The sequence below is a fragment of the Culicoides brevitarsis genome, chromosome 1 (genome assembly GCF_036172545.1).
Source record: "Culicoides brevitarsis isolate CSIRO-B50_1 chromosome 1, AGI_CSIRO_Cbre_v1, whole genome shotgun sequence".
Lineage (NCBI taxonomy): Eukaryota > Metazoa > Arthropoda > Insecta > Diptera > Ceratopogonidae > Culicoides > Culicoides brevitarsis.
The window spans coordinates 26,140,232-26,155,315 of record NC_087085.1 but is presented as its reverse complement, the minus strand read 5'-3'; the positions used below and the strand labels follow the sequence as shown (position 1 = coordinate 26,155,315).

The window sequence follows — 15,084 nt, the reverse complement described above, 5'->3', positions numbered from 1 at the left end:
AAAAATTTAATTTATTTTAATTTTTTTTGCAAGAAACTATTGTTCAAAAGTAAAAAAAAAATTCACAACTATTTTTGAATAATTTTTTTACAATTTTTATTTTTTTCCTATTAGATTTTTGAAAATGGGGCATTGGAAAATATTTCAAAAATAAATGAGAGCGACCTAAAATAATTTTTTTTCAGATTTTTTTTAATGGATTTTAAGAAATTATCTATATCATACGTAAAAGTATTTCAAAAACACAATTTATCATGATAATTTTAATGAAAATGATGGGGTAAAGGAAACGTGAAACAAGATATATTTTTGTAACACCCTTACCTTCCGCTCATCCAAAAAATATTTGAAGATTTGGTTTGCAAATTAATGATTTTATTTATTAATCAAAATAAAAAACTTAAAATTTAATTAGAATTAGAAATAATACAAATTGTTATTACAGAATTCGCATGAAAGCTTGTTATTCGTAAAATATAATTTAATTGGTATTTTTTTTTCTTCATAACGGGTGATGATGATGGTGCGGATTGAACACACTGATTATGTTTCAAGTCACGTCTAACTAGGTATTTAGTTGTGTGAATGACTCTAACTACAAAATAAATGGCCTCCTAAAAAATAAATATCTCCAAAAAACGAAATTTAACGCTATCTACTTAAAATTTTGAGCATTTTTCGCGCAAAGCTCCATCCAACAGGAAAATGTCTTTCATCACTTCTTCATCTACTTTTCTTAAAATATCTTTTTTTTTACATTTAATTAGATTGCAAGGCCAAACACGGAAACGATACAGTACATTGTCTTGTTCTCCCAACGCACCGTACAACTTCCGTCTGTTTCATTGTTCCAAAAGCAGGACGATGCCGTGTGCAATCCTGCGCCATTCTTCTGCATAATCATACAAGTAACTAAAAGAAAGCCGGAAAATTAAGAGTTGTTTCAAAATTATTGTTAAAAGTCTAAAACTCACCGATGTATTTGTAAGGCTTTTGTAATTTGGTCAAGACATTCAGGCAATTTTCCACTACGGCTCCCGTCCAGTTATTGACTTTGTCGTGCTGATAGACATTCCCGCCAATTGTGTTCTCGATTGCTTCCTTGATGATCTTCGAAACATCGTCCACGACAAATTGATTCTGCAAAACAAACGAAATTCCATTAGATTTTTCCACTTGCAGTAGTCTAAAAGCGGCCGTTGCTAGGACATTGTGTGATCAATCACCATCGAAATTTTGATGAATTTTCAATGACGCAAGCGAAATGCAAATACGCGAAGAATTTTGTGATTTTTTGGCGATATTTCACGGGATTACTTACTTCTTCCTTCGAATCATCCATATTTGTCACTTAATGTGTAGTTTTATCACGTTAGTTTTGGTATCAAGCGAGTTTATGTGCCGAAATTTGATGAAATTCGCCACAGAAAATTCTGGTGGATTTAAAAACAGAAGTTGAATGACAGTTGCAACTGTCAGATGGAGACCAGGGTTCGGAAAAATCACCGTTTTTAACGATTTTATGGATTTTTTAAGGTAAAATTTTTTTAATGAAATTTTTAAAGATTTTAATTCTAAAAATAATTTAAAACTAAAAAATAATTAAATTAAAAATCAAATTTTACATCTTTTGAAGGTCATTTATGAACGATCCCGTTCGTTGCGCGCCACACCCAAAATCCGGACCTGATTATGCAAATGTCAAAAAAGTTTCGAAGTAAACAAACCGAACCAACTGCTCCCAAAAATTGTGTTTTAAAGTGATTTTAAGGCCATTTACGCCAATTTCATGGTCACCTAAGGGCAGCGGAGATAATGGCAAGTCGCGAAGCCCATCGTAAAAATGAAGAAATATCGAATTTATTGTCACACCTCATAAAATCTCTATCGGGTTTCGATGTGAGTTTGTGTCTTTACTCAATAAATTTTTTTTAATCGTCTTTTTCTTCGTAGGAATCCGATATTAATTTCAAATTAATTAGTCAGTTCGCCTACGCCCAAGTCAATTGCGATCGGTATCTCAGTACAAACAGTCATGCAGTACGGAGGAAGTACGAGGGTGTCTACGAAAAGTTTAAGGAAGCCAATTACGGCAAGTACGCCGAACTACTGAAGAAAAATGTCGAAGAATTTGCCAGTCATCCCCTGTGTACGGATCACCGTGAACGGGATTGTCAGTGGGGAGTGTTGTCATTTTTGTTGGAAATTGCCTACAATCCAGTTGGAGGGCTGAAACAACGTTTGATGAATGATTCGGAAATTTTCGAAGAATATACGGAAGACGGCGAGCTAAATGAGACGCTCGAACGTAAAATTATTCGGGAATTGCGGGAAGCGGATGTCGTTGGAGTCGATTTCAAGGCCACAGACGATTCGAGTTTGAGTGAATGGTCGGATTCGGATGACGAAGCAAAAAAGCACAATAATGTGCCATCAACTACCGAGGTACCTGTCGCGTCGTCCTTAACGTCGTCTCTGGAAAAGCCACCTATTTTACCGAAACCCGTGACAATTGTCACGAAACTCGAGCCACCTAAACGTGTACCTATCTACCACGAATTCGATTCGACGGTTGCTGGCAAGGAATTATCCGAATCTGTTCAGTGTCAGTGGTGGAAAGATTCGCGGTCCATTTGTGTTCCTAGCAGCAAGTATCAGTCTGCGTCATTTTGCGAGTATTGGAATCAACTGCTGGCACGCGCTTCCTACAATTACATCAAAATCGAGGAAATATCGACGGCATCCGAATATTGTTTGCTCCGCGAAATCTTCTGGATGTTTGTCAAGCCAATAGATGCCAAATTTTTCCGCATCGATAGTGATCGCATCATCATGAATGCCCATGTCTCAATCCCGAGTGTCACAATGAAGGGCTTGCGATCGTTCATGAAAGTATTCACGCAAAAGATGACAATTATGTATGTTTTGCGACAATTTTGCCAAAAAGTCCAGGGTGGCGGCAAAAAAACACGAACAGCGCCGCACACCATGGAAGCTTATGCCTCGGAACTGTCGCGATGTCTAGACTTAATAACACATTCCATCCTTGAAAAAGAGAAAATTGTGATGCAACAAGAGCCGGGCATCGTTAGTTCCGTGTTGGAGCTTTTTAATCATTTGCAGCCGCAATTCAAATTACTGGACTACTTGTGGGACATTCATCGTTTTTCGATCATCGATTGGCACAAATACCCGAATCACATTTGTTCGGCGCATTTGTTGGCGGGACTCTTTTTACGGATCCGCAAATCCAGCAGTTCAGAGAAAGCGGCTCTCGCTAGTGCGTTGTACTTGAACACAATTCGCGTCTATTTGTCACTTGTCGATGTTTGGTGGAGCGATGGACGACTAGATGACTTTCGACACGAGTTCCTTATTCAAACGTGCGTCGATGACATCGACCAAATACGGGACTATATCCCGCGACTCAACATCAAAGACATGAGTATCAGTCCGAATCGCATGAAACTCATTGAAAAAGACCCCGTTATTTGTATGTTGATGCGACATTCGTTGAATGCGGGTGACACACTGAGCGTATTAGCACGCTTGGATCGCATGAACGACATAAAGTCCAAAAATTCAAGTACTTCTGACATGTATGACGTCTTCATGGAGACCGTTTTGGGGGAAATTAATAAATTTCGAACGAATCCGGAGTCGCCGAGTGAAAATGGAATGATGTCGATTTCATTTGCTTTTGATCCGATGCGATCGAGTCAAATGTCGTGCGGGATGACAGACTCAATGATGAGTTCGGTGTCCGTTAACGACTTTCAATCAGAGAAAAACACCAAAATTGCCGAATTTAAGGACGAAGTCATGGAAATGGGGAACGAAATTCTCCTGATGGCGTGCCAAGAGAGCTTGAATCTCGTCGAAAACGAGACTGACAACAAAACTGAACCGCTTTTGTTTGAAAAATTAAAGTCAACCACTAGTCTAATACTCCCGTTCGATCAAATAATCCAAAAAACCATATCGAAAATGCTGAATGCCAAGCTGGCGATTGCGGATAACTTGGTTATTCAAATCTACAAGGAGGAATTCCAACTGATGACACACTTGAACAACTTGCGGAACGTTTATTTGCTGGAAGCGAGTGATTTGATGTTTGAATTTTATACTGTTTTGTTCACAGATGTAAGATTTTCTTCGATTTTCGATAAATTTTGAGATAAAAATATTTTTTTTTTGCAGATTGAAGCTGGTAAAGAATGGATGGACGCATATATGCTAAGTCTCCAACTGAGTAGTGCCCTTTCTGGACGTTTAGGAGACGCTGCCAGTTACTTTGGGGTCGAAATCGGATCCGAATCTCACTGCAATACAACAAAAGTCTTAGATGCCATTGATGAAATAACAATAACTTACGTGGTTGATGTGAATTTGCAAACTGTTATCAATCAAAAAAGTCTAAATCGGTACAATCACGGTAAGAAATATAAATTTTTGTTTTAAAATCAGTATTTCAAAACCATTTTTTTTTAGTTTTCCGATTTTTCCTGAAAATCAAATGGGCAATTTGGACATTGGAGAATCTCCGTTTCCCTGATACGTATAAAAATCGACGCCCTTACGCGCCATTCACGCCCATCGACATCACGATGCGTCGTTTAATCATCGTCCGCATCTGGGTCATCTACATTTTTCAATGTCTGCATAGTCATTTGGTGCAACAAGTGATGGTAGCGTTGCAATCTCAGCTGGACGACCGTATCGACAAGGCACGAAATCTCAGTGAACTTACGTCGGCGCACGAAGCTTACATTTCCACCGTTTATGGCGATTGTTTCCTCAAACCGGAAGATTCTCTCATCCGCGACAGTATTCATCAACTTTTGAACTTGGTTGCCATTGTCCGGGACGAATGGAATGCCGTGGCGACTGCCATGGACTTGGAAGAGGAAGGCGTGAGCGACGATGCCATAAGCATTGATGTGCACATCCATGAAATCGAGGAGACGTATATCACTTGCCATCGCAGCTTAGTCGATATGCTGAATAAGGAAATTCACAAAAAGGGCAAACAACATTTGGCGGAACTTCATTCGGCATTCAGTTGTTGCATCCCGTACTGATAAAAGCGTTTTTTAGTTGTTTTTAATCAAAAAAATTGAAATTGTTGAAAAAAAAAAATTAAGTTAAATCGTGTTGTTCTTGTATCTGCTTAAAATTTATTAAAATATTTGAACTTTTTCTTGAAAATTTTCGTGGTTTTAGTATTGAAGACTGCGTTTTGTGCCAATGTCATCGAGAATTTGTCTCAATTCTTCGTCTTCGAAGCGACCTTCGAGCGATGGGATCAAAGCTTTGGCCTCTTCCGGTGCCTCGGGACACAAATTTCCAAGGGCTGCTAACTCAAACTTGTGTAATTTCTTTTGCATCAGCAAACTACGGACCGAAGCGATTGTTTCCTTGTTCTTGAATTTGCGGAAGAGACCGGTGTAGTTGTAAGTTTTGAGAAAAACTTCGGAAAATTCTTGTTCTTCTTCGGATGATTCGTTTTGTTTCTTCCGATGCTCCAGCAACATGTGAACTTCACTGATTAATAAGGTCTCGGCGTTTTCGAATTCTACAAAAATGAAATTGTGAAATAGAATTGTAAGTCAAACGTTTTAGTTTTTCTTACCTTTGGGGAAACTAAGATCCGAAGCGTCTTCATCTACCATTTCAATTAATGCAGCCATGGTTTATTTATGGATTTGTCAGAGTTTTATAAATTATTTTACTAAATTTAAGTGGATTTTATTTGAAAATTTTATGGCAAATGTAAATTTTGTTTACGATGAAGCGCTTTTTATGTGTCAAATTCGTTCTGTCATCTGCTTGAGCGTTTCTAATTTATTGAAATGTGCTATTGTACAAGTTTAGCTGTTCATCCGTAAAAATTTTTAATAAATCTGTTTCAAGTAAAAATTTGTGTTTAAAGAACTTGTAAAAAATTTATTAAAAAATTAATAAAATGCCCTAAAAAGTTCCAATTTTTTAAATTTTTTTGAAAAAATCGGAGGGGGTAACTGGGGGGGATTTCAAATATATTCGCCTAAATAAAACCTAAGTTTATATTCTAAATTTTTATTTTAATCAAAATTTGAAAAATAAATTGAAAAATTCGATGATTTTAGTCATATTTTTGCCAAAAAATGATTTAAAAATTTTTTTTTTAAATTAAAATTTTTTGAAAAATATCGAAAATCGAATTTAAAAAATAATTTAATATTTGTTAGATACCTCTTTTCAAATTTATAAAGAAAAAATCTGTAAAAACTAAAATACGATAATGGAAAATGTCTCTTCTCTCACACGATGACTTTCTAACTCAGCATTGTTGTTTTTCCTATCGCGCATGCCTCTGATTTTCATTCATTTCGTGGATTAGATAATGACAGACGACCGCGACAAGACGACTGGCAAAGAGCACATCAAAAAGTTCAGCTTCCAATCGCGAAAAAACGAACAAGAAAAGGTCGAAATCCTTATTCCCGAGGTAAAACAAGTGACGCTTTGTTCGCCATTCCCTTTTTGACATCAAAATTCTCCTTTTTTTCTAGTTACTTCAAGCAGGATACTCTTTCTACACTTGGCCATCGGCACACTTTCTCGCCTCATTTTTGTACAACCAACGCGACTCCTTGCGCGACAAGAACATTTTGGAACTCGGATCCGGCACAGCACTTCCGGGAATTTTGTGTGCCAAATTGGGTGCTCGTGTCACTCTCAGCGACTGTTCGACACTACCAAAAACGCAAAATCACATCAAACATTCGTGTTTTTTGAATAATTTGAACGTCGGCACGGATATTAACGTTGTCGGACTAACTTGGGGACTTTTGTCGCACAACCTTTTCCAACTTGGAGCTTTGGATTTCATCATTAGCAGCGACTGCTTTTACGATCCGACGGTTTTCGAAGACATTCTCGTCACTGTGACTTTTTTGCTTGAACGAAATCCGACGTGCAAATTTATTTTCGCCTATCAAGAACGTTCCGCCGACTGGTGTTTGGAGAATTTATTGCGAAAGTGGGGACTCAAGTGTGCAAACATCAATACCGATCGCTTGGGAGAAAATACAATTGTTGACACGCACGGAACCGGTGGAGTTGTAGGAGGAAGTAATCCATCTTTGCACTTATTTGAAATAACTCTCGAGTAAAATGTCAGGAATTCGAAGAATGTTCAAACTGCATGTCGCAAATATCCCGTGGACTGTCGGAAATGCCGAGCTAAAGATGTATTTCTCGCAATTTGGGCACGTGGAATCAGCAAAAGTCATTTTCGACAGAAATGTAGGCATTTCAAGGGAATATGGGTTCGTTACTTTTGGCGATCGAGAGGGTTACAATTCAGCCGCTAGTAAAGAAATTCACCGCCTTGAAGGACGGATGTTGACAGTAACACCAGCCTTAGAATAATTTTTAAAAAATTATACTTTTATAGTTATAAAAATTGATTTTTCTTTATTATTCATCACCACTGAAGCCCATTTCTTCATCTAACTCCGCTTGACTTATCTTTTGTTTCTTGAATTTTTTGATACTTGCGATGTCTCGTTTCAGTTCCTCAATTTCCTCTTCAGTAAATTTGTTTTTTCGTTTCTTTTTGGGAGCTTCGTCGGCAGCTTTCTTTTCTTTTTTCAAATTTCTCGCGTCTTTTCTTCGTTTTTTCAATTCCTTTTTGTCTATTCGCTCCTTTTTCGCCTTGTCCCATGCAACAGTCTTCTTTTTGTGAATTTTCTTGCCCGGCCATTCTCCCGTTTCTTGATAAATTTCCAACTTTTTGTCATACGATGCTTGTTTCTGCTTGTCTTTGTATTGTAAAGTGTTTAAATCCAGGTCTTTGAATGGACTTACGAACGTTTCTTGGAACTCTTCTTTCATTTCGGGCATCTTAGGTAACTTTAACATCCCGTAACTTGTTGCTATTTTCCCCAAATCCAAGTCTTTGAGACGCAAAATTAAATTACACTCGTGTTTGGAATACGCGCGAATGTGCGAAACGAATGCTCGTGTTCCCTTATCGATGATACTTCGATCTTTCAGTTGCAAATCGTGAATTATTTTATTTATTTCTTGTTGCGGATCGAATTCGATACTGGCCGGTATCAGTTTCACCTTTTGATTCTTCTCCAAAAACGTCGTGTAAGCATCTTCCGATGGTAAAAGCAATATTAAGGCATTTCCTTCGTTGCCTTGTCTCGCTGTTCGTCCAACGCGATGCACAAAAGCAGCTGCACTCGATGGCGGATCCCATTGCAGCACCCAATCAATTTCGGGAATATCGACGCCACGTGCCAGGACATCCGTGCAAAGCAACATTGCATTTTCCGTGTCGCGGAATTTCTGTAAGATTTTTCCCCGACGTTGTTTCATCTTGCCATGCAACGCGAAAACTTTGATCGTTTGTCCCTGTGCCGCGAGTAGATGTGGCAGCACGAGACCCCAGTATTCGACGCAGGCACATGTCGGCAGGAACAAAAGGGATTTTTGGATGTCGTTCGCTTTGATGAATTGCAGCAAATATTTTAGTTTCTCTTCCGGCTCAACGATCGCGAAATAATTCTGCAGCAATTTTGGCGTACTTTGAGCCGCCTTTTCTTTCACACATACCAACACCGGATTTCGGAGACCCGCTCTCATGAGATCTGCCACTTCCTTCGTTTGCGTTGCCGAAAAAAGTCCTGTTCGTCGCTGGCGTGGCAAATAACTGAAAATTGTGTTGAGTGTTGCCTCAAAGCCCAAGTCTAACAAGCGATCTGCCTCGTCAAGGACCAATAATTCCAAAGATTTGACTCGTCCTGGCATATTCAAGTCACATTTTCGCTCTAAAAGGTCTTGCATTCGTCCCGGAGTGCAAATTAAAATTTGGGCGCCTTTTCGTTTGATGATATTTACGTCTTCTTCGACGCTGTTACCGCCTACGAGGAGTCTTTGGGTGAAATGCGACAGTTTTTCTTCCTTTAGGAATTCATCGAGAACGGAGCTAGTTTGTGTTGCAAGTTCACGCGTTGGAGAAATGACAATGGCACCAACTTCACTCTTCTTCCATGGAGTATCGCGTTTTAACAGGAGTTCCAGCATGGGAATTAAAAAGGCTAAGGTCTTTCCTGAACCAGTCACAGCTTCTGTTGCTACATCTTTGCACGAAAGTAACAGAGGAATTGTTGCTGCCTGAAAGATATTCATGAATTTCGTGTTTTTTTAAGTTAAGTTTTTAAGTTTTTTACCTGAACTGGCGTCGCTCGTTTGAATTGAAGACGTTTCAATACATTTAGTATTGATTCGTTCAGTGGTTTATCCAATTCTGTCCATTTTGGACGAGTTTTCGACATTTTTAGGAGTTATTTTATTAAAATATTTAATATTTCTTAAAATGCGGTGCTCGAAGTGTAAATCAAAACAAATCAACGTGACTGAATGATAGGCCAAAGCAAAAATCTAAAATGTTTTCGATTTTCTTCCACCTTATTATTTGAGAAATTTTGAGGAGGGATATTTTAATTTTAATTTTAATTTTAATTTTAATTTTAATTTTAATTTTAATTTTAATTTTAATTTTAATTTTAATTTTAATTTTTTTAATTTTAATTTTAATTTTAATTTTAATTTTAATTTTAATTTTAATTTTAATTTTAATTTTAATTTTAATTTTAATTTTAATTTTAATTTTAATTTTAATTTTAATTTTAATTTTAATTTTAATTTTAATTTTAATTTTAATTTTAATTTTAATTTTTTTAATTTTAATTTTAATTTTAATTTTAATTTTAATTTTAATTTTAATTTTAATTTTAATTTTAATTTTAATTTTAATTTTAATTTTAATTTTAATTTTAATTTTAATTTTAATTTTAATTTTAATTTTAATTTTAATTTTAATTTTAATTTTAATTTTAATTTTAATTTTAATTTTAATTTTAATTTTAATTTTAATTTTAATTTTAATTTTAATTTTAATTTTAATTTTAATTTTAATTTTAATTTTAATTTTAATTTTAATTTTAATTTTAATTTTAATTTTAATTTTAATTTTAATTTTAATTTTAATTTTAATTTTAATTTTAATTTTAATTTTAATTTTAATTTTAATTTTAATTTTAATTTTAATTTTAATTTTAATTTTAATTTTAATTTTAATTTTAATTTTAATTTTAATTTTAATTTTAATTTTAAAATTTTAATTGTATTTTAATTTTAATTTTAATTTTAATTTTAAAACATTATTTAAATGTAAAAACATGTAATCGAAAATATTTGTACCGGCCTAAGGGCCCATTTCCGTCTTCAAAATCCTCTGAACGGCCCTGAAATATTTTGACAGGTCAGAAACTAAAAACAATCGACATGTTTTGATTTATGCGAGAATCAATTTTATTAATTAATGCGGATAAAAACGCGTTTTCCCGAGTAAAAATATCAAATATTTGATAAATGAGTGGTCGCGCATCGATATCACACGAAGGTTCGTTGGCAAAGGATGAGTAAAGTGGTTAAAATTGAACATGAAAATTAGAACAACCAGGAGCAATAACAAAAAGAATAAATCAAACATCCAGACGAGTCTCATTTTGAATTATAGTCGGCGACGGCAAACTCGCACGGATGGCGATGGGAAGAAGGGTAAAAAGAAAAAAGCGGATCCGAGAGAAGTAATTTTCCAAAAAATATTCCTTAAAACGTAAAATTATTAATTAATTTGAATTTTTTAGATCTCGGCAATTTTACGGAAGAATGAGTCGCAACGAACAACGGAAGACAGACGCCTTCTCGAACGGAACAGCAAACTGGTAAAAGAAATTACGCAACGCAAGGAACGAGTTGCGAGTTACAAGGAGCGTGCGATCGAAAAAGAAGATGACCCGGAAGTAATTGAGCAAAAAACTCGCGAAGTAGCCGAAATTATCGCCCGGTCACGACATCTCGTCATTTATACAGGTGCGGGGATCTCTACTTCAGCAAAAATTCCGGATTATCGTGGCTCGAAAGGGATTTGGACACTTTTGCAAAAAGGCGAAGAGATCGGAAACTACGATTTGTCACTGGCGGACCCCACATATACTCACATGGCGATTTCCGAGCTCCATCGGAAAGGCATTGCGAAACATATTGTCTCCCAAAATTGCGATGGACTGCACCTGAGATCCGGTCTTCCGCGTTTCTCGCTCTCCGAAGTCCACGGCAACATGTACATCGAAGTCTGTAAGCATTGCAAGCCAAATATCGCGTATTGGCGACTTTTTGACACGACACCGTGCACCTCGCGCTACTACCACAAGACAAATCGTCGGTGTTACTCGTGCGGCAAATTTTTAATTGACACGGTTGTGCACTTTGGCGAACGCGGCGTGCTAAAATGGCCCCTCAACTGGGATGCGGCCACCTCGAATGCGAATAACTGTGATACAATTCTGTGTTTGGGCACGAGTCTGAAGGTGCTGAAGCGATATCAGTGGTTGTGGGCACGCGATCGTCCCATCAAGCAACGTCCCAAACTCATTATCGTCAATTTGCAGTGGACGCCGAAGGATAGTCAAGCCACCGTTAAGATAAATGGCAAGTGCGATGAGGTGATGCAGCTCGTAATGAAGCACCTGGGTATCGAAGTGAGCGATTATGATCGCGTAAAGGACCCAATTTTCCATCATTCGAGTTTGTTGTGCGAAGAGGAAGCTCATACGGCATCGCAACCAATGCTGAAGACACACAAGGAGAAACAAGCAGCAACGGAAACAACGGAGGATGACAGTTCGCAAGCTAGTCGGTCGAATACCGAGACAAATGTGAACGATGACGAAAAGGAAATCAAGGAAGAAAAGGTGAAAATTGAAGAAAACGCGGCGGATGACGATGCTGTGGACTTTGAATTAAAGAATGGCGCTTCCATAAAAGACGAGACGAAAAACTTTTCCTTTGGCAAATATTTTTATTCAGATTCTTCGCAATCGCAACCCTTTGATCTCAGCTTACCGTGTGGCAGCCATGACGAAAAGAAGCCAATTTTGCTTCCGAAAGAAATAAAAATCGAGGAAGATCCGGATGTGGACAAGTCTAAACTACTCGACTTGCCGATTGATGGATTTTTTGCGTCAATTTGTGAAATAATTCCGAAAAAGACTGAAAGTAATGATAAAAGTACCAATAGCTCAAACATAGACAACAAAACTAGTCCCACAACGACGACAACTCAAGTATTAAAGACGGAAATTGACATAAAAGTGGAAAATTCTTCCGAAGGCGAAACAATAAAAATCGAAAAAATTGATGAAGTTGTGAAAAAAGAAGAGCCGATCTACGACGTCGACTCAAATGACTCGGATTTGGTGCTAAAATGTCTCAAAAATAGGAAGAGGAGTAATGGATCAGCTGAAGATGATATTAATCTCATGAAAATTGTTCCTGAAGTTGAGTCTGAACCTCCTTTTTGTCTCATAGGAGAAGATGTGGTGGAAGAAAGTAACGTCAAAAGTGAAGAAACGTTGAGTTCTGACTCAGAAATTGGCGCAAATGGCAATTCAAGTGACTCTCCAAAGATTATCGAGGACGAAGACGAGATAGAATCGCAGCTGCAGCCTCACATAATTGACAAAGAAGCAATTTCCGGACCCAAAACGGATTCCGTAGTCAGTATTCCAAAGCCACAAGTTGAAGTTGTGCAGGATTCGTCGGCATACTTGCAACAATTGAATCTTTTAATAGCTCGAAATAATTTGCTGCTCTCACCGTTATTGCTCAACAATAACGGACAGCAACTAATGTTCAACGGACTCACACAAATTTTGCTGACACAACAATTGCAACAAACAAATGCAGCTCTCACACTACCAAATCAGTCTTTGAATCAGCCGGCAACTGCTGCTGCACCCATCATAGGTTTAATTTGTCCGCCAAATAATTCAACTTTACCGCAAATTATCATAAGTAACAATAGTTGTAACAATGGTCTGCCTTACGTCGTTCCCAACAGTAATCTTTCAAATAGTAGCAATGGAGTAGGATTAATCACGACAACGCAAGCATCCACTTTCTGTGATAGTAACGAAAAAAGGGAGATGACAACGACTTCGACTCCGCCCGAGAAGAAGCGTCGTGGTCGATCAACAAATAACGTCCAGCAAACCATGAATGGATCAACTTCTGTTTTTGGTTCAGGTGAGAAAAATATTTTTTTACCGGATTTTAAAAAAATTTGATTGTCCGTCTGTCCGTTACGTCGGGTCTTTTTGCCATTTGCTATTTCATTTTTTTTTTAAATTAGTTCTATATGATTTCTCCCAGCTAGATAATTTCAGCATATTCTCCTTTCGGGGAAACTTCACGAACACGAGGATAAAGAAAATTTTTGGAAAACCTCGGAAAACTTTTAAAATCCCGGAAAACTTGAGAAAAACTTAAAAACTAGTAAAATCAGCAAAATTTAAAGTAAAAATTCGTAGAAAGATTTGAAAAATTCCAGAAAATTCTCAGAAAGCTTGGGGAGAACTCGGAAAATTCATGGAAAACTTGGGTAAAAATCAGGAAATTCGTGAAAAATCTATTTAAAAACCGTGCAAAATTTAGAAAGTTTGTGAAAGTTTAATGAAAATTATGTAAAAGGGTGAAGTTTTTTATTCGGGGAAATTTTAAGAATTTCCAATAATTTTCCAAGTTTTCCATCGAAAATAAAAATTTCTTCAAAAAAAATTTCAAAACTCTCTAAGTTGATAATTCGCGAAAAACTTCGAAAACTCGTGAGAGTTTTAAAATTTTTCGAAATTTCAAAACTTTTATGGGAGAAAAAAAGCTTTCAATCTCGTTTTTTTAATTTAAAAATGTTTTTCTTGTAGGTTTCTCCCAATCCCAAAACATGATGATGCCCCAATGGTACGACGTCAACTACGCCTATTCCGGCTTACACAGTATTATTAATCCACCGCCGCCAAACGTTGAGCTCTTCGAGGAGGAAGATGTCGATATTGCTGCCTTGGTTGCGGCACGCATCAAAACTGCCACCTTGCAGCACGAACAAGAGAACAACTCGCATCTCGGTCCGGCGGAATGTGAATTTTGTCATGCAAACTACCAAAAGTACACGTGCCAGTTCTATCGGCCGCTAAAGCCCGACTTCAAAGTGATGATCTTTCGCAACGGAAACCCTGTGGTGTGCGAATGCTGTGACTACAGCGAGGAAGAAGAGGAGCCAGCTGGTGACGAAAACACGGGAGACGATACGTGCCAAAATGACGAGCCCGAATCGAACAATACGACGATGAATGATGAGGGGGGCGGCGAACAGGTGCCCGCAAAAGTCCAACCTGGATGGTATGGCAAGGGATATCGCGTCAAAACGAAGGGACGTAAGCGCCGACGAAACAATAATACGTAGCGTGAAGTAATTTTCTCTCGTAATATATTTTTTAAAAACCACCTGTAAAATATTTTTTAAAACTTTTCTATAGATGTTAAGATTAGGAATTTCATTTGATGCATTTATTTGGAGTCGATGTTTCTGTATTTATTAATTTAATTTGATTAGTAAGGATTAAGAGTGAAAAAAAAACAAAAATGAACAAAAGTAAAGATTTCTTTTAACATAATTTTTCGATTTTTTACTGGATTTCTTGAAAAATGTATAAAAAATAAATAAAAAATGTTTTCAAACTGTAAATTTCTTACCTTTTTTCGCCAGTCCTACAATTCTCTCCCGTTCTCTTTGCCCATATGATTTTCCTCTCTGACGACACATTCATTCAAAAGCCGCTATTGCCATTCACAGACACCTCGTATATCCATTCATCGATTCACACACGTACCAACCTTGACTTCGCTCGCTGCTTCTGCTGCTCGGCTACGACGAGGTACGACAACGAAAACACACAAAATGAGAATCATTGAATTGCTAGTTGTCAAAGTGATAACACGTCGCACTCATTTTGTGCGAGAATCGTGTTTCAAATATTTTTTCTTCTTTTATTTTTTTCTAAATAAAGCAAGACCAAACAAACTTTCTACCGTGAGTGGAATATGGCAAGAAAAAGTGTTTTTTTGCTAGCGTGAAACGGAGCTTTGAAGTGCGAAATTGACGAAAAATCTATCGATTTCGGGAGG

The 15,084-nt window shown here is 37.0% G+C and overlaps 6 protein-coding genes across 6 annotated transcripts; 3 read left to right on the top strand and 3 right to left on the bottom strand.

Moving 5' to 3' along the window:
• Window positions 1-365: 365 nt before the first annotated feature.
• Window positions 366-1,455, bottom strand: LOC134837023 (dynein light chain Tctex-type). The gene is made up of 3 exons (XM_063852331.1): window positions 1,322-1,455; window positions 975-1,140; window positions 366-912 (listed from the first exon to the last, which is right to left on the bottom strand). Exons 1-3 carry the CDS (start codon window positions 1,340-1,342, stop codon window positions 764-766), a joined length of 336 nt encoding a protein of 111 aa, XP_063708401.1. The 5' UTR covers window positions 1,343-1,455; the 3' UTR covers window positions 366-763.
• A 267-nt stretch (window positions 1,456-1,722) lies between these two features.
• LOC134831250 (gamma-tubulin complex component 5) lies at window positions 1,723-5,081 on the top strand. Its single transcript, XM_063844933.1, has 4 exons — window positions 1,723-1,899; window positions 1,954-4,143; window positions 4,201-4,435; window positions 4,492-5,081. Exons 1-4 carry the CDS (start codon window positions 1,816-1,818, stop codon window positions 5,079-5,081), a joined length of 3,099 nt encoding a protein of 1,032 aa, XP_063701003.1. The 5' UTR covers window positions 1,723-1,815.
• A 49-nt stretch (window positions 5,082-5,130) lies between these two features.
• Window positions 5,131-5,810, bottom strand: LOC134831261 (DNA-directed RNA polymerase II subunit Rpb4). Its single transcript, XM_063844944.1, has 2 exons — window positions 5,633-5,810; window positions 5,131-5,575 (listed from the first exon to the last, which is right to left on the bottom strand). The coding sequence occupies exons 1-2, from the start codon at window positions 5,688-5,690 to the stop codon at window positions 5,220-5,222; spliced, it is 414 nt and encodes a 137-aa protein (XP_063701014.1). The 5' UTR covers window positions 5,691-5,810; the 3' UTR covers window positions 5,131-5,219.
• Window positions 5,811-6,336: 526 nt separating this feature from the next.
• Window positions 6,337-7,297, top strand: LOC134838231 (histone-arginine methyltransferase METTL23). Its single transcript, XM_063853717.1, has 2 exons — window positions 6,337-6,490; window positions 6,555-7,297. The coding sequence occupies exons 1-2, from the start codon at window positions 6,386-6,388 to the stop codon at window positions 7,155-7,157; spliced, it is 708 nt and encodes a 235-aa protein (XP_063709787.1). The 5' UTR covers window positions 6,337-6,385; the 3' UTR covers window positions 7,158-7,297.
• A 110-nt stretch (window positions 7,298-7,407) lies between these two features.
• On the bottom strand, window positions 7,408-9,390 carry LOC134838221 (probable ATP-dependent RNA helicase DDX55 homolog). Its single transcript, XM_063853705.1, has 2 exons — window positions 9,228-9,390; window positions 7,408-9,171 (listed from the first exon to the last, which is right to left on the bottom strand). The coding sequence occupies exons 1-2, from the start codon at window positions 9,330-9,332 to the stop codon at window positions 7,465-7,467; spliced, it is 1,812 nt and encodes a 603-aa protein (XP_063709775.1). The 5' UTR covers window positions 9,333-9,390; the 3' UTR covers window positions 7,408-7,464.
• Window positions 9,391-10,418: 1,028 nt separating this feature from the next.
• Window positions 10,419-14,581, top strand: LOC134838212 (NAD-dependent protein deacetylase Sirt7). The gene is made up of 3 exons (XM_063853693.1): window positions 10,419-10,649; window positions 10,710-13,149; window positions 13,824-14,581. Exons 1-3 carry the CDS (start codon window positions 10,503-10,505, stop codon window positions 14,360-14,362), a joined length of 3,126 nt encoding a protein of 1,041 aa, XP_063709763.1. The 5' UTR covers window positions 10,419-10,502; the 3' UTR covers window positions 14,363-14,581.
• Window positions 14,582-15,084: the final 503 nt, after the last annotated feature.